Raw genomic sequence first — 22,531 nt, 5'->3', positions numbered from 1 at the left:
ATCCGTAGGGCTTGTTCAGAAGTGTGAAACATCAACTCTTTTCTCTGTTATACTTGACAGTACGTGAGATAAATGGACAAAGCTGTGATCAGCATCCTCCTGGGAGTCTTTTCAGGTAAGCTGTCATTATAATCATGAAGATTTTTCATTAGATTCTTCAGGACATGTAGTAAGATTTGTTTTAGGAAATGGAAACTGCAGTAATCACTAACATCATGTAGATCCCACAGCAGGAAAAATATCTACTTTTTTCAAGAAGTTTAAACTCAGTACAGCCTGGATAAAAACAAGATATACGAACATTTAACTAATCTGTCATTTACTATTCTTATATTCAGTTTATCCAAATGCACAGCCAAAGAGCAACTTACTTTCCAGTGAATAATTATCTTCTGTCCATGCAGATATTATGAAAAGACATTTGAAGCATAACTTAATTTAATTTAATAATAAACAACTTTTCCCCAACATCCTTGCAGATATCAGGAAGAACTGTTGAGACACTAAACTGTCCTTGGTTTCTAGTTAAAGAAGAACCACATCAGAAACACTGGATTAATATTGCACTTTTTGTTACAGAAATTCTATAATATTATGAAATGACACTTCAAGCATTTATATCGCAGGCTTTCTGAAAGTGCTTGACAGTAGTTCTTTTTGTATTTACCTTCATGGATATTTCCACGTTTGGGTTTTGAAAGAGAAAGCATCAAACAAAAACAGCATTACATGAGAACAAAAGACTTCAAACCAGCCTTGTGTTAATGATGAATTCAAGTTTGATTTTAAACTCTACAAAAACAGAGAGGCCTTTTTTAGTTTGAAACTGTATCAAGTGCTGTGGAATAATGGTTATATCAATCCCCTTAAAGTCATTTTCTGAATGTTTCTGGTTTAACTCATGCCATGAACAGTAAACTCCTTCAAATGTTGACGATTGAGAAAAATGCAGGATAGACTTCATTCAATAAAAATACATCAAAAGTAATGACAAGAACTACAAAGCTTTAAAAAAGAGTGAAGTTGTCCTCAAGTTTCACATTATTAAAGATCCTCTAAGATGTGTTTCTGTGTCTTCCAGGTTTAACTCATGGAGTTGGTTTGTTGCCAGATGGTCCTCTGAATAGAACTGTTGGAGGGACAGTGATGTTCACCACAGTGAATCCACCAGAGGGTCCATTTTTAAAAGTTGTCTGGATGTTTGGGGACACATTTGTATTTTTTTCGGCTGGTGAAAACACAACTTATCCAGGTTATGAGGGAAGAATCACCTACTTCCCCTCTACTGCATCTCTGGAGCTCAGGAGTCTGTCTCTCAGTGACAGTGGAGAATACACAGTCAGGATTACAGGGATCCCTAATGACTTTGATGGTGTAACCACACTGGGTGTTTATGGTAAGACAATGTTTCAATTGATATATCTGTCAGAGTGCTGAACAGAGATTATGCAGAGCAGGAGAGAAATAAATTAGGTGTAAAGTGTTTTCATGTTAGATCTTTGACATAGATTCAACACATATCAGCTCAAGCACAATCAGAATATGTTAAAAATGATTCTGTACATGTGTGTACTTCATACGAGGACAAAATAAGTGGAAACATTTTTATTTAAAGAATCTTGTGGCGCACGCATGATGATGTAATTGCTTCACCTTCAGTGGTAAAATTAAGATTCAGGAGTTTTTTGATCAAAACCTGATCAACAATATATTCGCTTTCTATGTGTGTGCTCGTTCCTTATGCTTTAGTTGGTTTTCCCCAGATTGTCAAGCATTGTTTTTTTTGCTCCCTAAATGTTAAAAACTTTAACTGCTGCACATTTAGTCATGAAGGTTCATGATGTTTTTGTTTCCCTTTCAAAAAAAGATTTGAATCAGAAATATGCAACAAAATGTCATAAATCCAACTTTTTTCTAATTCAACAAAAGGTTGAAAACAATGTAATGCTTAAGTCAATTAGTACAAACATTGTCTGCTACTTCTTACAGTCTTCATCAGAGGAGGGAACTTGCTTAAATACATGAAGTATTTAATCATCATTCTAATGTAGCAAAGTAAAGACCAGAAATCCCCCTTTCATACATTTCACTTTGTGATGAAAGGACTGGAGTGTTACTCTGTTGTTGAACATGCCACACACACACACACACACACACACACACACACACACACACACACACACACATAGGCTGAAATACACACGCCCAACATCCTATGGACATGCACCAATTTCCAGATTCAACCTGCTGTGGGACTTGAACCAGCAACCCTCTGGTTCCCTGAGCTCCTGTTGCTCTATGATGAGACACTGACACACAGAAATATGAACTGATGAACAATTCTGAGATCTGGTTGAAAACCTGAAAATAAGTCTGTTTGGTACCTTAAATAATTTTTTCTTCTTCAAACTAATGTTTCCAAGATCAATGATAAACTTTCACACACAAATAACTTTATTACTTTGTGGGATGAATTCTTCCTGACAATGAAATATAGATCCTCCTGTTGTACAATAGCTGCTTCATTTGAAGGATTTTACTGATGGATGAGCATGAGTATGAATGTAAATACTAACAGTATGTGATCGACACACTGAGCGGGCAGAGTTAAGGTTCAGTGGTTATATGTACAACTTTTGTTGAGAGCGTATCAAAGTGAAACTTTGTTTATATTTTTAGGTTCATACTTTCTGGTGGTGTGAAATTGGACTGTTTTGATTTGAAAATTGGTCCAGATTATTCAGCACCAAAAAAACATGGTTAAAAACCTGTGAGTTTAATCATAAAATATTAGAAAGATATCAACAAAATCTGAGCTTGTATTCACCATAGGTGCATTACATTTTTTTTAAAGTAAAAATATAATCTTTATGGTCTGACGATCAGAATCCTTTAAGAATATATCGATGCACTGAGAGTCTACAGTGGTTGGTGCGTGCGCCCCATGTACACAGACTATAGTGCTCCAAACAGGCAGCCTGTGTTTGAATCTGACCTGTGGCTCCTTTCCTGCAAGTCATTCCCCACTCTCTCTCTCTCTCTCTCTCTCTCTCTCTCTCTCTCTCTCTCTCTCCTCGATTTCTGACTTCACCAACTGTCCTATCTCTAACATAGCAGTATAAAAAGACCCAAAATAAATCCATTTTCTTTTTCACTCACAGAGCCGATCACTGCAGTAACAGCTCATGCCAACGATACAGACTTGGTCGAGTTCAGCTCTGTCCGTCTCTCCTGCTCCTCCTCTGAATCCTCCCTCTCTGTCCTCTGGATGAACGACAGCTCTGAGGTCACAGCCAGTGACAGAGTCCAGCTCACTGATGGAGGCTCCACTCTCACTATAAGCAGTGTGAGCCGCTATGACCAGGGACCATACAGCTGTCATGTGTCCAATCCTGTCAGTAATGGTGTCAGTAATAAAGTTCACCTCACCATCAGCTGTGAGCTTCTTACCTACATACTCAGACCTTTTTCTGACTACATTAAGATGAGTCAAGCTGCATGACTCTGCACTATCTTTAATGTTCCAATAACATTATGATGATTTGTTTGCTGTTGTTGTTCCCTGATATTCAGAAGGCCCAGAAAATGTCATTTTGTCACCTTCACAAGAATACTTTGAGAAAGGATCAAACGTTGTGCTGTCCTGCCATGCTGACTCCAGACCTGAAGCTCAGCTTGACTGGTTTCTAAATGGAAGTCAGCAGAATTATACTGGACCTGAGTTCAGACTGACCAACATTCAGGAGAGTCAGAGTGGAAATTATAGCTGCCGGGCTTTTAACGCCAAAACTGTAAAATATGAAACATCTCTGCAGTCACCTGTGACTGTACTGGGTGAGTTTCAATAAAATGTTGATTAAGTTTTGCAAACCCTTTTAAAAAGAATTAACTTTACATTTGTGGAACAAAAACAAACACATTTGTTGTGTTTATAAAACAAATGGACAAGATGACTGCTCCCCAAATGTTCCACCAAAACCTTTAGTGCTTCCCCTACTGACTGGCTGCTCTATAGCTGAAAAAGACTTCCTCAGTGGAAACAGATTGGGCATCAGTCAGAGTATACGCAGACAGGGGTAAGACCGACATGGACCGACAACTAACAGATGACAGTGATCTGCCACAAAATCTGAATCTCCAAATCAGATTTTTTTTTCAGATTCCTACCAATCCGATTCAATCTGAACATCTCGGTCGCTTTATTGTTTCTTCTGCGTCACTCGTAACGTGACACCATCGACAATAAAAACGACGACGTAGATCACATTACATAAACTGGTCTAAGCTTTGGTCAGTGGAAGAAAACAGCAAGAATACAAACGAACATGAAGCAAAACAAAAGCCCGCTGACAGACTGCTCCACAAGATGGTTTGCATCACTTCTCTGTCACCCATTTTGCAGTTGTATATCCTGGGTGTAACCTGTTACCATAGAAATCTATGTGGATCAGATCAATACAGATAGGCAGATCGGATCTGGCCACTTGCAATTTATGCGGACAGACTGTCAGTTAGAACGGATTCTGATTGGATTTGGGATAGATACACAGATAACTCATAAACACATTTGAATTTAGAGTACACCAAGATTACAGATTATAAAATAAAACAGGAAACACTAAAGATTCAACTAGGAAACACACAAGGGAAACAAACAACAAAAGGGAAGAATGAGAACTAAAATTCTGCAAGTAACAAAATGCTGAACCAGATCAAATAATGACACACGGTCTTTCGTGAACCAATAACTACAGAAACCTGTTTTTGTCCAACAGAGAGAATATCAAATGCTTCTATCACATCATCACCAAAGGAGGCAATAGAGGGGAAGTCTGTGAACTTAACGTGTGACGCTGCTGGCTCCGTGTTTACCAGAAAGTGGATGAAGGATGGATCTGATCTGACTCAAGCTGATTTTATACTTCATGATAACAACAGAGTGCTGTCTTTTCAACGCCTGAGTAAAACAGACACAGGAGAATATTCCTGTAAAATCAGCAACCCCATCAACACCATGGAAGCTAAATACCACTTGGTTGTGAACTGTAGGTAACAAACGACTGTGCTCATTAACTGTTCAAATGATGAGCGTCATAACACTAATATGCCATTAAAACACAGCTTACCTTTACCTGTTACACATTGATTTTGATTTTTTTACTTTTTTTCAGATGGACCAGAACGCCCCACAATCAAAGGCCACCATGTCATATCGTTGGGACTAACCATCACTTTAACCTGTGATGCAAAGTCTGAACCACCTGCAAACTACAAATGGTTGCTGGATGGGACAGAGATACACAATTCTCCTGAGTACACTAAAAAGAACGCTGAACAGTCAGACAGTGGAAACTACACCTGTCAAGCTGATAATATCATAACTGGAGGATCATCTTCTTCAGTGTTAGAAGTGACTGTAACAGGTAACAAGACGGTCGATTTAAATTAGATAAAGGAGTTTTCAAATGAATTCCATTAAGACTTGAGGTGAAACCTTTTAAACAACGACATTCAATCAGAGCTCAAAGTCCTTGTTGCTGTTGAATATTTAAATCAATTGTTAATCTATACCTACAGGAACCTGTGTTTTGTAACAAGTAACAAGATAGGATTCATTGTAAATTCTGTTTGTGTGACATGTCTATAAGATCAATTGCACCAATTAAATGTCTGATCGTTTTTTAGCCATGAGGCTGATAGTGGTGAGAGTAGGAAATGAGTGTGGGAAAGGACGGAGCAACATGGGAACAGCTGTGTTTAAAAGAACATGTTTTCTATTTGTTCATGTGTCTCAGAGAAAACAACAGGCCTGTCAGCTGGTGCCATTGCTGGTATAATAATTGCGTGTTTGATTGTTGCCTCTGCTGCTGCCGCTGGAGGATACATGTTTTATAAAAAGAAGTGAGTATAAGAATTTAACATCATAACAACTGAATGTTTTCTGGCAGACTAGCCCTTATTATTGATTAAACATAATGAGGTCAGTAACAGTACTTTTAAATAGACAAATGTTAATTCAGATGATCAGAAGCATCTGGAAATATTTCACGGGTTTCTCTTATTAATATTCATTTCAGAGCCAACAACAAACCTCAGCAAAAGCAGACAGGTAAACACTCATCTGATTCAAATGCATCCTTTACTTAAATATATACTTAAACTCTGTTACATGTAATTCACCATAACGGCTCTTTGTTTCCCAGATAAACCAAAACAAGAAGATCATGTTTATGAGAACACTTCAGCGGTATATGAGAACTTATAAAGTCAGCGGTCTTTTGAAGGTAAATTGAACTCGTGCCATGAGGAAACATTTACCATGAAGGTAGAGCACCAAGAGGAACTTGTCCACAGAGACATCCTTATTATAATGTCAAAGCACTTTGTAAATATATTTTATTGACTCACATTTTTAGTTGTTGGGTCGGTTTACCTGTGGCTGCTGGCGTGAGTCCAAAAAATAAACTTCTGAACACAAATTTATTTTAGTAAAGTGACTTCTTTTAATTGTCAACATAACGCAGATGTATAAATAAAACAGAAAATTCCCTATCTTTTCACCACGGTGTGCCACGGTCAAACACCTTTTTCCTGTCAATGGTCTGAGTCCTTTAAATAAAGTTTGACTGCCTGGGTTCACAGCGCCACCCAGTGGTCAGACCAATAAACAAAACCCCCCAAAATGGGTCTAATATTTAAATGTGATATCATAATTTAGTATATAAAGAGAGATGTTTATGTATATACTGTGTATATATTATTTTCCAGGTATTTTAAACTAAAAAGTCTTCACAAGCAGCTAAAAAGAGAATTAATACTTTGTGTACTGTAACGGTTGTGATTATGGAATGTACCTTTAACAATGTGTATACTGTGTCGCTTAGTGGCGACGTCATCAAGCAGTGCTTTTGCTACCTGCTCCTCGTGGAACGATGCGCACACTACGCTGGTCGGACGTATTATTTTTTGCTCCTGTTTTCTTTATTTTATAGAACAACAATGATGGTCAAATATGGCACTATTTTGTTCATGTATGAAACGATAGTAGCCGTACAACCGGGCTTGATAAGGTTGGAGTGTTTATTTAAATAAACGACGAGCATTGAAATCCCCGTATAGTGTGGACGTGAGTTTTTGCCTGCCGTTTTCCTCCACTCTCCACGGCCTTAACAGAGCAATGGACCCAAAACCATCACAAATGGCGCCCGAACAACTTTTCCTTGGACCTTTCATCAACGACCAGTGCAAGTATTCGAAGTGAACATTTTTTTCACCATTCTTTTTTCGCCGTTTTGGACTGTGTTAAGCTTGGCCGCGCTTTTCGGCGACATCAAAGTCACAAGCGGGTACGCGCGCGGGAGTGTCGCAGCGCGTACGGACAGAGAGTCGGCTTCAGACGGAACGCTCCACGTTTCCCGGACTTTTGGAGTTTCGGTGTACAGAGTTTCCCTCCGGCAGCTACGGTAGGCGACCCGGTGGACGCGGCGACGGCTCCCGGTTTGCTGTTACTGAGTGCTTCGTCCCTGGCTGTACGTGAAGGCTCCTCGGATCCCCAAAGACGTGTTTTTCTCCTCCCCAGCCCCTGCCACTCTCCTGCTCTTTTCCCCCCCGTGGATTTCCGTCACTCATGCCCGGACTGTTTCTGTGGAGCTGACGTGATCGGTTGGGTAAAGTATACTAACTGGAATAATTACTAACAAATAAAGGAGAAAAGAAAGAAGAAACACAGCATTGATAGACTGAAACTGTAGTTATCGCCTCTTACAAGTGTGTGAAAATAACTATTCAGACTGTGGTTGGCATAACTTATTTGTGAATAACACTTTATTCATAATCTATATTTCAGTGATTTCATTCAGTATTTACAAGAGAAGTGTTTTCCTGCTGTTTATGCCATTTCTAATTTTTCTCTTGTATTTCTGGTGTGTTTTCAGTGAAAAATATTTTCTCTACGAGTGATTTAAAGGAGTACACTGTCTAATGTCTATACCTTATCGCAGTATTTGCTACACTGTGTGGTTTAGTAGACCCGAGCTACATTTATAATTATATGAATCACTTTTGGAAGTTAACTAATATTTGTCTCTAAAAAAAAAAAAAAAAAAACACATACAATGGCGACCCATCCTGACTTAACTGACTGCGACGTTCACGTTGACTTTATGCCCCTCCCACCTCGAGCCACTCGGAGTCTGCCCACTGCTGACCTTGAGCTGGAGGTGAAGAGTCTGCAAGCCGAGGTGGAGATGCTTCAGATGTGTCTGCATGATTCTCTTGAGCTACAGAAAAGTATCTTACGGCAATGGGACCAAAGCAACAAGGCAGGCCTCAAAGCCCCCTCTGCTCAGCCCGCTAATCTTGTCCCAATGTCCGCTTCAACCCCACATGCACCTGATTCTTCCTACATAAGACCTCAGTATTCTGACATGATGGCTCCCGATCGCACTCCAGCTGTTACACCTGCTTCACGCCTTCAGTCAAATTCTCTTGAAATCAACAATACTACAAGAGTTCTTGCAGCCGCGCTGCATCAGGCAAAAATTGAGCCTCCTGTGTTCACTGGTGATGGTGTAATTCATCCGGAAGACTGGCTACAATCTGTCAATACATACAGGTCTTCCCTCGACTTAACAGATATTCAGATCCTCAGGGAACTACCACGCTTCCTAGCTAAAGAGCCGAAGAAGTGGTTCAGCGTGCTCAAAACTCATGTTTGTACTTGGAACGACTTCTGTGAACTGTTCAGGATGGTCTTCCTACCCGCTGACAATCAGGAGCGTATCTTGAGAGGTATCCTGGATCGCATCCAAAGGCCTGAGGAACCCCTCCCCACGTTCATTGCCCATATGCTCAGCGAGTTTAAGAAACTTAGGAGTCCACCATCAGAGCTCGAACAAATTGAACTGATCTGTAAACACACTCTCGAAAAGTACAGAGTCGCGCTTTATGGCGCATCTGTCAAATCAGGCATTGAGCTAATGCTGCGAGCACATGAACTTCACTCTGTCCTCGGCCCTAACCCTCCTCAGCCATCCCGTGCTAAAGTGAAAAATATGCCCGATAGAGAAACTTATTGCTTCAAATGTTCCATGCCGGGTTTTACTTCCCGCACCTGCCCTAACTGTTCCACAGGCCCCCAGAGACCCCCACAGTCACCTAGGTCCACAGTTGAGCTATCACAAAACCCACCTCTAGACTCTAGTCCCCACTTGGATGCTGTGAGAGCTGAAAACGGATATGCTGTGGCAGAGGCAAGGCCATTCACTAGGAAGCAGGAAAACTTCCAGGGGGGGAGGACATTTCGCAGAGGCAACCCTCCCCCCAGTCGCTAACCCCGCCTCCCCCTCCATCGCCCGCCCCAAATGATCAACCTGTGCTCGGTCACGTGGAAGATGAAACTTCAGAGTCATTATGGAACACCCCACTTAAGGCGAAGGTGTGTTTTAAAGGGGCAGCGATAGAAGCCACTTTCGACACAGGTGCCTCACTCTCAGCTGTGAGAGCAGACTTAGTCCACGAAAATATTCAGAACGGATCCTACACTAACACATGGTCAGGCCCGCCAATCCGGCTCGCAAACAGCGCACCCTGCAACCCATCAGGGGTCACCTGGCTAACAATCGGGTTTATGGGCAAACGTTTCTATCAGCGGTTTGTTATAATCCCTGGACTCTCCTCTCCCCTAGTTATGGGAATGGACTTTATGAAACGTGCATCAATCACCATACATGTACCTACTAGAACTGTGCTCAGGGGTGACGACTCACTCTGCCTTGATGACTTTGTTGAAGATGGACTAGAACATGTCTGTCAAATGAAATCATGATGTGTCTCGATTCTCCACAACCTGCCCTTCGTGATAAGGTAGACCAAGCAAACTTAGTGGAGAACGAGAAAACAGAGCTGTTAAAGCTGCTTGAAGACTACAGTGATCTGTTCGATGGTCGCCTCGGCCGCACCTCCCTCACTGAACATGTCATTGTCACCGGAGATGCAAAGCCTGTCAACCTTCCCCCTTATCGCACCTCTCCTGCTAAGAAACGGATAATTGAGGAACAAGTTCAAATGATGCTACAGGAAGGCATCATCGAGCCAGCATCAGGGCCCTGGGCCGCTCCTGTGGTCATAGTGAACAGGCCCCCTCGCGACCCACGGTTCTGTGTAGACTTTCGGGGTCTCAACCAACTGACAGTAAAGGACTCATATCCTTTACCACGAGTTGATGAGTCTCTTGACTTCCTGTCCAGAGGAAAATTTCTCACCACCCTGGACCTTACTCGAGGTTATTGGCAAGTGGCTGTCGCCGAGAAATCCAGACCAAAAACTGCTTTCATCTCACACTGTGGCCTGTTTCAGTTCAGAGTCCTCCCCTTTGGTCTTTGTAACGCGCCTGCCACCTTTCAGAGGCTCATGAACTCAGTCCTTGCTGGCCTCATATACAAGTCATGTGCTGTGTACCTCGACGACATTGTTGTTGCCTCGCCCACCTTTGAACAACATCTGGCGGACCTGGAAGAAGTCCTCGCCAGACTGAAGTCGGCCGGTCTTTCCTTAAAACTAATCAAATGTCAGTTCTGCCTCAGTGAGCTGACCTTCCTCGGCTACCGTGTCACCCCATCTGGCGTTCACCCTGACCCAGACAAAGTGAAAGCTGTGATGGAATTCAAGGTGCCGTCTACTGTAAAGGACGTGCAACAGTTTCTTGGCCTAACAGGTTATTACCGTCGCTTTGTGCAAGATTATGCCAAGCATGCTGAGCCGCTCTTTGCCCTCACAAAGAAAGATGCCCCGTTCAACTGGGACAGCAACTGCCAAAAAGCTGTGGATTTCCTGAAGAGTAGCATAACTTCGGCACCTGTATTGAGATTCCCAGACTTTTCACGTCCTTTCTTCATTCATACAGACGCATGTGATGCTGGCCTTGGAGCAGCGCTGATGCAAAGAGACACCGAAGGCAGAGATGTTGCAGTGGCATATGCTAGCCGCGCTCTGCACAAGGCTGAAAAACCATACTCGACGCCGGAGAAGGAGTGTTTGGCCGTCATATGGGCTTTGGAGCACTTCAGGCCGTATGTCGAAGGCCTCCATGTGACCGTTTTCACAGACCATAGCAGCCTCAGGTGGCTGATGTCTCGTCCCAATCCTTCTGGCAGACTGGCTCGATGGTCTCTCCGACTCCAGGACTTCGACTTCGATATAGTCCATAAACCTGGTGAACGTAACAAAGTACCTGACGCCTTGTCCAGAAACCCTCTACCCGCAACTGACTCTCCCATGGATCTCTTGCCTGCATATGCTACGATAGGGAGCTTGGATCTCCGTACACTGCCCCCAGTGATGCTGACAGACCGCCTAAACGTGCGACAGCTTCAGCTGGAGGATCCAGTAACTGGCGAGTTACTCCGTCAGTTGGACGATGACCGACAAAATGTGGATGAAAGCCACGTCCCTCTTCAGTATGCGGTGCAAGATGGTCTCCTCTACTTCCTTGACCCAAAAACCAAATGTGGTCTACACCCACTAAAACAAATGAAACTGTACGCCCCTACTGCCATACGGGGTTGTCTACTGAAGCATTATCATGACCATCCCACAGCTGGTCATCTGGGCATTACAAAGACTCTGGCACGCCTTCGGCTCAGGTTCTTTTGGCCGACAATGGCCTCTGATGTCAAGAACTATGTGGTCTCGTGCGCTGTATGTCAGATCACCAAGCCAAATCAAAGAAAACCAGCTGGTCTTATGGTCCCGATTCGCCCACAAAGGCCTTGGGAATACACGGGTGTGGACTATGTCGGCCCACTGCCTCGCACACAAAATGGAAATGCTTACATCCTCGTCTTCGTGGATTACTTTTCAAAATGGATTGAGGTGAGCGCAGTGAAAGAAGCAAATGCTCAGGTCGCAGCTAACAAGTTTATCACCGACATCTTTGCCCGACACGGTGCTCCAACATACCTCATATCAGACAGAGGGACACCATTCGTAAGCGACCTCTTTGAGCACGTTGTATCTACACTTGGGACTGAGCACAGGCTCACTACGGCGTATCATCCACAGACAAATGCAACAGAGCGCGTCAATCGTACTCTAAAAACAGCCATTCGTGCATATGTGGGAGACAAGCACACGTCATGGGACAAATTCATCCCTCAGATCTGTTTTGCATTACGCACAGCACCCCACGAGAGCACAGGCCTTAGTCCCTCTATGATGTTGTATGGCCGAGAGCTAGAGACTCCACTTGACCTCGTCACTCAGCCCACACCTGATGGGATGGATGACCCCGGAATCCCCTATCCGGAATGCCTGAAAGCCTCTCTTCAAGAAGCACATGATCACGCCCGAGCGGTGCTTTCTGAGAGTCACGATCGCCAGAAACGTTACTATGACCTGAGACGTCGTCAAGTCTCCTACAAGATTGGGGATCTTGTCAGAGTAAAGACCCATCCAAGGTCTGACGCGCTGACTAACTTCACAGCCAAGCTGGCCCCACTATTTGCTGGCCCATACCGCATCTCCCAGAGACTCTCTGATGTGAACTATAGTCTCACGAAAGCTGACACTGGAGAGGAAGCTGGAGTTTTTCATGTAGTGAACATACAGCCGTTCCACACGTGGACCTCAGCTTCAGCCAACAAACGTAAGAGTCATGTGAACCCTGATGAACGATGTCCTGACTTACCAGAAAACGAACCTGGGCCTGCTGACAACGTCGCTGACGCTGACTGTGACCCCTTTGACCCTGCTCAGAACTCTGTTCGAGAGACTGACGATATGACTCTAGACTCTGGCCCACAAGATGTTGACCCGCCTCTGTCTGACTCCGTCACTGACCGTGCTAGACACTACAACCTAAGACCTAGACTAAATCCCAGAGTGACCTCTGGATGGTCAGACATTAGGTGGACGAACCCGTATCATGCTACCAGATTGGATTTAGAATGAACACTTTCTGGTTGTTGTTCATATGTGTTTTAAAAAAAAAAAAAAGCACAATTGTTTTATTTGTCAGTGGTGTACGTTTATTATGCATCCTACCAGAGCGGTAGTGTTTTGTTTATTCTGTACACAACAAGAAGAAGAATAAGTTTTGGTTTTATATTTGTACTTGATATGGTTAAGATGTTGTTTTTCATGCATGAAAAGGGATTTCATGCTGTGTTTGTTTTAGGAGCCTAAACTTGTGTTTTGTTTATTTTTGATGTTTAAGGACTTCCATTTACCTGGTACTGACATGTATGCCGGTTACCTGATTAATCCACTGTATATTATCCTACTTGGTCCTGACAGCTTAACTGCTTACTCATGTGTGAGGGTATGTTGAGTATAGACTGTATCTCTGTGTACGGCTGGGGACAGCCTTTGTCTCACCGGGGGGAATATGTAACGGTTGTGATTATGGAATGTACCTTTAACAATGTGTATACTGTGTCGCTTAGTGGCGACGTCATCAAGCAGTGCTTTTGCTACCTGCTCCTCGTGGAACGATGCGCACACTACGCTGGTCGGACGTATTATTTTTTGCTCCTGTTTTCTTTATTTTATAGAACAACAATGATGGTCAAATATGGCACTATTTTGTTCATGTATGAAACGATAGTAGCCGTACAACCGGGCTTGATAAGGTTGGAGTGTTTATTTAAATAAACGACGAGCATTGAAATCCCCGTATAGTGTGGACGTGAGTTTTTGCCTGCCGTTTTCCTCCACTCTCCACGGCCTTAACAGAGCAATGGACCCAAAACCATCACAGTACTATACTACTAATACTTTTTTCTATCTTTAGGTTGAATAAATACTTTTAGAGAAGTTAGACACAATGCAGGGAAACTACACAGTAAGAAAATCATCAGTATGACCTATAGAGTAACAATCAGTGTGCCTTACAGCTGAAATAATGAACTTTTTATAAAAAACAACACAAGCATTTTTTATTTTTTATTTTACTGTAGCAATATCATCCATGAAGAGAATTTCTGTTTTCTGTGAACTCTCTTCATTTTTAATTGTTCAGCTACAGAAAGCAGAAAGATGTTTTCATTATTGTGTTCACCTTTGTGTCCAAAAGAAATATCTTAAATAAAAGGTTTTATGTTGATCGATTAAAAAAGAAAGTTATTTTAAAATGCATCACAAGTTATAAATGTTTTTTGTCAGGTCTCACAGCAGCTGAATGTCTCCATGTTGTTAATAAAAGTGATTTCATATTGGCCCCTGCACTAATGTGGTTTGTACTGTACATATGTCATGGTTTGGTTTTGTTTCTGTATTTAATCTTGTTTTAGTTTTCATTATTTCCCTCCTGTTCTGTGTATGTATGATTCCTAGTGTGGTTTAATTTAGTCCTTAGTGTGTTTCCCTGTATCCTTGTGTTCTTCTATGTTGTCTGTAGGCTTGTTTTCCTGTTACTTGTGTTTTGCAGTTCTTAGTTTGGTGTTTAATGTTTCCTAGTCTTGTTTTAAGTGTTTCCTGTTTTATTTTGTAATATCTTGTTTTAGTTCATGGCATTTCAGTGTCAGGTTTTACTTTGTACATGTCCTCAGTGTTCTGGTCTTGTGTTCTTTGTTCCTTGTGTTTCCCGCCTTTGTGATTACCCTGATGTTCCTCACCTGTCTCGTTGGTCTCACCTGCGTCTGATTACCCCATGTCTATTTAGTCTCTGTGTTTTCCTCAGTCCTCTGTCGGTTCATTGTCTTGTGTAGTTGTAGTCTGTCGTTGATCGTTTGTTCCCTGCCTTTCTGGATTTAGTGTTGAGTAAGTTTTTGCCTTTTGATTTTGAGTCTGCTTTTTGTTAAATAAATCCCTATTTTCTGCAATTGGGTCCTCCTCCCTGTTTCCTACCTGCAACGTGACAACATATGGTACTCTAATAAAGCTGTATACAGTAAAAGCTCATATTGCAGAACTAATAGATTTGCCTTTTTACTCACACATTATAGACACACTTCTATTTATCAACAGGTGTTTTCCCCACTGAATTGCTGTTTTAAAGTCGCTTGTGGGATAGGTCAATGATTAATTCACTCACACTGATAAATAGATAAACAAAAACACATTAGATAATACTTCCTTATGCTGCCATCATGTTAGAAATCCACTTTCTGATGCTCACACATCCGTAGTGCTTGTTCAGAAGTGTGAAACATCACTCTTTTTTCAGTTACACTTGACAGTAAATCAGATTTTAAAAAAAGCTGTGATCAGCATCCTTCTGGGAGTCTTTTCAGGTAAGCTATCATAATACAGCACATTTATGAAGATTTTCCATCAGCATGTTCAAGGACATGTAAGATTTTGTCACACTTTTAGGAAATAGAAATGGTATTGATCAATATATTCATTGAATACCATCATGTAGATCCCATAGCTGAAAAATATCTGCTTGTTTTCAAGTTCACACTCAGCACAGCCTGGCTAAAAACAGGACTTAAGACCATTTAACTTTCATTTACTACTCTGATGTTGAGTATATCCAAGGACACAGCCAGAGAGCATTTACCTTCAGGTCTGTCGAGGAAATTATCAAGACTTGACTCAACAAAAAAAGACTCCTTAGACTCAGATGGCTTGTTGATGAAAGTTTATACATCAGATACATACTGCAGGAGACATGGTTCAGTGTGCTGCTCAAACATACTGCCAGGCTCTTCTAAAGGCTCTGCTGCATATATTTAAGATGTCGAGGAGCTTGGAGCGAACAACAAGTTTTCCCCGACATCCTTGCAGATATCATGAAGAACTGTTGAGACTCTAAACTGTCCTTGGTTTCTAGTCAAAGCAGAACCGTATCAGGTCTGATTGACATCAGAAACAGTGAATTCATATTACACATTTTTTTTACAGAAATTCTTTAATATTATGAAAAGACACTTCAAGCAAATAGATTGCAGGATTTCTGAAAGTGTCTGACAGCTGTTCTTTCAAGCCAAAGCATCAAACAAAAACACAACATTACATTAGAACGAAAGACTTCAAACCAGCCTTGTGTTAATCATTAATTCAAGTTTGAATTTAAACTCCACAAAAATAGAGGGGCTTTTTTAGTTTGAAACTCGATTAAGTTGCTTGTCATCAAGTTAAATGAGGTAAATGATTAATTCACTGATGCAGAGAGATGAACACGAAAAAACATTACTTCCTTATACTGCTATCATAAATCCACTTTCTGATACTCACACATCAGTAGGGCTTGTTCAGGTGAAACATCACTCTTTTCTCTGTAACACTTGACAGTACGTGAGACGAAATGGAAAAAGCTGTGATCAGCATCCTCCTGGGAGTCTTTTCAGGTAAGCAATCATTACAATACAGCACATTTATGAAGATTTTTCATGAGATTATTCAAGGACATGTAAGTAGATTTTGTCATATAAACTGGCATTTGTTTTAGGAAATAGAAATGGTATTGATCAATATATTCATTGAATACCATCATGTAGATCCCATAGCTGAAACATATCTGCTTGTTTTCAAGTTCAAACTCAGCACAGCCTGGCTAAAAACAGGACTTAAGACCATTTAACTTTCATCTACTACTCTGATGTTGAGTATATCCAAGGACACAGCCAGAGAGCATTTACCTTCAGGTCTGTCGAGGAAATTATCAAGACTGGACTCTACACAAAAAGACTCCTTAGACTCAGATGGCTTGTGTTGATGAAAGTTTATACATCAGATACATACTGCAAGAGACATGGTTCAGTGTGCTGCTCAAACATACTGCCAGGCTCTTCTAAAGGCTCTGCTGCATATATTTAAGATGTCGAGGAGCTTGGAGCGAACAACAAGTTTTCCCGACATCCTTGCAGATATCATGAAGAACTGTTGAGACTCTAAACTGTCCTTGGTTTCTAGTTAAAGAAGAACCACATCAGCTCTGACTGACATCAGAAACAGTGAATTAATATTGCACTTTTTTTTTTACAGAAATTCTTTAACATTATGAAAAGATACTTTAAGCATATATATCACAGGCTTTCTGAAAGTGTTTGACAGCAGTTCTTTTAGTATTTACCTTCATGTATATTTCCACGTTTGGGTTTTGAAAGAGAAAGCATCAAACAAAAACAGCATTACATGAGAACAAAAGACCTCAAACCAGCCTTGTGTTAATGATTCATTCAAGTTTGATTTTAAACTCTACAAAAACAGAGAGGCCTTTTTTAGTTTGAAACTCATGTGATGTGGAATAATGGTTACATCAATCCCCTTAAAGTCATTTTCTGAATGTTTCTGGTTTAACTCGTGCCATGAACAGTAAACTCCTTCAAATGTTTATGATTGACAAAAATGCAGGATAGACTTCTTTCAATAAAAATACATCAAAAATAATAACAAGAACTACAAGGCTTTAAAAAAGAGTGAAGTTGTCCTCAAGTTTCACATTATTAAAGATCCTCTAAGATGTGTTTCTGTGTCTTCCAGGTTTAACTCATGGAGTTGGTTTGTTGCCAGATGGTCCTCTGAATAGAACTGTTGGAGGGACAGTGATGTTCACCTCTGGATGAACGACAGTTCTGAGGTCACAGCCAGTGACAGAGTCCAGCTCACTGATGGAGGCTCCACTCTCACTATAACCAGTGTGAGCCGTTATGACCAGGGACCATACAGCTGTCATGTGTCCAATCCTGTCAGTAATGGTGTCAGTAATAAAGTTCACCTCACCATCAGCTGTGAGTTTCTTACCTACATACTCAAACCTTTTTCTGACTACATTAAGATGAGTCAAGCTGCATGACTCTGCACTATTTTTAATGTTCCAATAACATTATGATGATTCGTTTGCTGTTGTTGTTCCCTGATATTCAGATGGCCCAGAAAATGTCATTTTGTCACCTTCAAAAGAATACTTTGAGAAAGGATCAAACGTTGTGCTGTCCTGCCATGCTGACTCCAGACCTGAAGCTCAGTTTGACTGGTTTCTAAATGGAAGTCAGCAGAATTATACTGGACCTGAGCTCAGACTGACCAACATTCAGGAGAGTCAGAGTGAATATTATAGCTGCCGGGCTTTTAACGCCAAAACTCTAACATATGAAACATCTCTGCAGTTACCTGTGACTGTACTGGGTGAGTTTCTATGAAAGGTTTGTGAAAAATAATGTAGATTTATCGTAAAACCTTTTTTAAAAGAATGAACTTTAAATTTGTGGAACAAACACAAACACATCCGTGTGTTTGTTCTTCAGATGTTTCTGCCTTTTCCATCCAGAACAGAAACAACTGAGGGGTCACACGATAAGTCCCATTTAAACCCAATCAACATGTGAACGCACACCACGTGTTCAAACTGAAACTCTTACTTATGATCTATAACCCACAAAATATATACATCCTTTTACAAGTCTGTCTTTCTTTCTTTTCTTTGGGGTTTAGATCATGGTTTTCCTGTTTTGTCTGTTTGTTTGACAAAAAATTTTTTCACAAAGTTTACCAGTGCTGATAGTGAATAGGGAAGAGGCTCCAACACTGGTTAATTATTGCACCAAGAACCAGGACTCAGAAATGTTCAGATGTAATCATTAAACATTCAGAGTGAGTCTGACAGCTGAGCTCAGAGCGCTTTTATATTTAAAACTGTTTTAGTTAAACATAGTTTTTGTCTGTTAGTTTGACACACGCTGATTTATTTCCTCGAGTTCATTTCTCTGTGTCGTTGAGTGTTCTCTAGTTATTTGATGCAATACAAAGAGATTTAATGACGTGGCAGACAGTACAGTTGACACATGAAGCTCAGTAATGACTTCATAAAATGTTGTATTAACTGTAAACTCAATCTTTCTCTTCACTTTACAAAAGTGATTTTGTGGCCCGGACTTATCCACTGACCAGGGTTTGAGCACCGATCACTGTAAAACCATTGTTATAGTAACCGTCGTGTTTCATTCTGTCAAACATCGTCTGTGATTTTATTTCAGGCATCAAATACTGATTATTAGAAAACACATTTTCTCAATACAGGTTTGACTCACCTGGTTGAAAGAATGAAGAAGAAAGTTGCTCTGAATGAAGTTTGTGCTTGTGAAGTTGTGAACTTTTTGGTAACATGTTAGTTTGCATGTTAGATAACAATGTAGTGTATACGCTTGTTTCCATTAGACTTGAGGTGAAACCTTTCAAACAATGACGTTCAATTAGAGCTCAAAGACCTTGTTGCTGTTGAATATTTTAATCAATTGTTGTTTTATACCGACAGAATCCTGTGTTTTTCTTCTTCATACATTTAAGAAGTTTCTGTGATCTTTTGTCCAACAGAGAGAATATCAAATGTTTCTATCACATCATCACCAAAGGAGGCAATAGAGGGGAAGTCTGTCATCTTAACCTGTGACGCTGCTGGCTCCGTGTTTACCAGAAAGTGGATGAAGGATGGATCTGATCTGACTCAAGCTGATTTTATACTTCATGATAACAACAGAGTGCTGTTTTTTCAACGCCTGAGTAAAACAGACAAAGGAGAATATTCCTGTAAAATCAGCAACCCCATCAACACCATGGAAGCTAAATACCACTTGGTTGTGAACTGTAGGTAACAAACGACTGTGCTCATTAACTGTTCAAATGATGAGCGTCATAACACTAATATGCCATTAAAACACAGCTTACCTTTACCTGTTACACATTGATTTATATTTTTGTACTTTTTTTCAGACGGACCAGAACGCCCCACAATCAAAGGCCACCATGTCGTATCTGTGGGACAAACCATCACTTTAACCTGTGATGCAAAGTCTGAACCACCTGCAAACTACAAATGGTTACTGGATGGGACAGAGATACACAATTCTCCTGAGTACACTAAAAAGAACGCTGAACTGTCCGACAGAGGAAACTACATCTGTCAAGCTAAGAATATCATAATTGGAAGATCATCTTTTTCAGTGTTTGACGTGACTGTAACAGGTAACAAGACAGTCAGACTTAAAGTTGATAAAGGAGTATTCAAATGAATGAGCACAGGACCAGAGATTTCGTGGTTTAATTCCAAGCATTCATCTTCCTTGTTTAAACTGAATCTGCTTCATTACCCATAATGCCTTAATAATCTGTCGAGAGAAATCAGGGTAAATCAATGAATGCGACCTATCTGCTGTTCGTATGGTACAGTTCCTGTTTACAGAACATGTTCTTGTCCCCCTCTTTTCTTTTCACCTTTGAACTCCTTACATCAGGCTGTCCGGGTGGTTGTATCGCTGGAATAGTTATTGCATGTTTGCTGATCCTTGGAGCAGCTGCTGTTGCAGGATACTTTCTCTATAAAAAGAAGTAAGTTAAAAAGGTCTTTGAAATGTAACAGGGAAAGCTTATTTTTCATCCCAGCATGTTTGAATGTAATAGTTCATTATGACTAGTAGTTATTTAGTTGTTGCCTACAGTAGGAGAGTGAGGACGATCTCTCCACTTATGAAGCAGCCACAAAGGTGAGAAGTTTAAAATGCAGTAACGGGTTTGTGGAGTTACAGGGGGTTGCTCCAACATTAAATTGAAAGCAACAGGAGGAGAACGAGATTATATTAAAAGTGTGCAGCACAGAAGATGTAAAAATGTACGTAGTGGAAAGACAAAGATTGCAAAACAAAAGAGAGAGTTGGAATCCAAGAAGACACGAGTGAGTTCAGAGGAAAAAGCAGATAGAAAATGTTCAACTAGATTCAGTTTTACAGATTGACAGGACAAACGTGGAGGAGTGATTAGTAAATGGGATTTAAAGATAGTTACAGTAGCAGTAATATGATATGAGAGCAGAGAGAGAGAGAGAGAGAGAGAGAGAGAGAGAGAGAGAGAGAGAGAGAGAGAGAGAGAGAGAGAGAGAGAGAGAGAGAGAGAGAGAGAGAGAGAGAGAGAGAAGAGTTCAAGGTGCCAGTTCCGACTGTAGTCTAGGCCTATAGCAGAATAACTATGAGCTGGTCTATACCTGCACCAGCCCTAACTATATGAATCAAATAATATTGAATGAATTAATATTTGGTCTGATAATTATTTATTTTAGAGCCAACAACAAACCTCAGCAAAAAGGGACAGGTAAGAACTCCTCAGATTGAATTGAACACATGACTGATATAAATATCTACATATATTCATCTATTACATGTAATTCACCATCACGGCTCTTTGTTTCAGATACACCACAACAACCAAAACAAGAAGATCCTGTGTATGAGAACACTTCAACGGTATATGACAACACATTAATAGTGTATGAGAACGTATCAACAGTATATGACAAGTCATCAGCAGAATATGAGGACACATTAAGGGTATATGAGTGCATATAAAGTCAGCTGTCTTTTGAAGGTTAATGGAACTTGTGACATGAGGAAACATGGACCAGGAGGAACTCGTCCACAGAGACATCCTTATTATAATGTCAAAGCACTTTGTAAACATCTGTTTTAAATGAGATATAGTAAAACAGATGCTTAAATATATGTATATAGTTTTTTTCCTGGTAATTACTTTAATTAATACATTTTTAATTTTCTGAGACAATAACCACTCAGTTTAGGATAAATACTTTTAGAGAAGTTAGTCACAATGCAGGGAAACTACAATCATCAGTATGACCAAGGGTAACAATCAGCGTGCATTACAGCTGAAATAATGAACTTTTTGTAACAAACAACACAAGTATTTCTGTTTTTATTGGGCTGTAGCAATATTATCTATGAAAAGAATTTCAGTTTTCTGTGAACTCTCTTTATTTTTAATTGTTCAGCTACAGAAAGCAGACAGATGTTTTAATTATTTGTTTCACCTTTGATTCCAAAAAATAATAATATTAATAAGAGAGTCTAATCGTAGAGGAGACTGTTGCAGTCGTCTTGTTTGGAGGTGATGAATGTGTGGCTGTGGGTTTTCACAGCTAAAAATGAGAGGGAGGGGCGGGCGATGTTTCGGGGATGGAAAAAGGTTGTTTTGGTGATGTGTTTGATGTATTTTTCAAAGGAAAGGGTTTGGTCAAATGAAATATTTTAAATAAAAGGTGTTATGTTGATAGATAAAAAAAAAAGTTTATTTTAAAAAGATTTTAAAATGTTTATTTATGTTCAGTTAAACATACTTTATCGTCCCCAAAGAGAACAATCAAGTGTTTCAGTCAGCACGATACGAGATAGGATATCTGTGATTTCAACTGAACAGACAAGTGACCCTACCAGGCTGTTATCCTGCATGTAATAATACAGAACACATTTCATGAACGTGAGCCCGCAGTAATAACGACTCCATGTTGTTAAATGAAGTGATTTTATATTGGCCCCTGCACTAATGTGCTTTGTAGTGTACACATGGTACTCTAGTAAAGCTGTATACAGTAAAAGCTCATATTGTAGAATTAATACATTTGCCTTTTTACTTACACATCATACACACACTAAACACATGGTTTTCATGGTTTTACAATAATGTAAAGTGCTGTGTGGAAAAATTCGAACAGGATAACATTACATCCTTATATGCACTGTGTGCATGATAGTGTTCATACTGTTTACACACAGACTTACATTGTTAAGTTACTGGCATTTCAACT

The 22,531-nt window shown here is 40.4% G+C and overlaps 1 protein-coding gene and 1 long non-coding RNA gene across 2 annotated transcripts; both read left to right on the top strand.

Moving 5' to 3' along the window:
• Window positions 1–76: 76 nt before the first annotated feature.
• On the top strand, window positions 77–20,272 carry LOC306824016 (cell adhesion molecule CEACAM5-like; the record flags this gene model as incomplete). Its single annotated transcript, XM_079343973.1, has 7 exons — window positions 77–115; window positions 1,082–1,396; window positions 3,162–3,410; window positions 3,574–3,834; window positions 4,776–5,045; window positions 19,654–19,905; window positions 20,175–20,272. Exons 2-7 carry the CDS (start codon window positions 1,147–1,149, stop codon window positions 20,270–20,272), a joined length of 1,380 nt encoding a protein of 459 aa, XP_079200099.1. The 5' UTR covers window positions 77–115; window positions 1,082–1,146.
• On the top strand, window positions 5,822–6,722 carry LOC306823499. Its single transcript, XR_013779008.1, has 3 exons — window positions 5,822–5,901; window positions 6,078–6,109; window positions 6,204–6,722. It is a non-coding gene; the product is annotated as an uncharacterized lncRNA (long non-coding RNA).
• Window positions 20,273–22,531: the final 2,259 nt, after the last annotated feature.

The sequence above is a fragment of the Symphodus melops genome (assembly GCF_947650265.1).
Source record: "Symphodus melops genome assembly, chromosome: 5".
In the NCBI taxonomy this organism is placed as follows: domain Eukaryota; kingdom Metazoa; phylum Chordata; class Actinopteri; order Labriformes; family Labridae; genus Symphodus; species Symphodus melops.
Note: the sequence above shows the minus strand (reverse complement) of the source record. Positions and strands in the feature narration are given on the sequence as shown.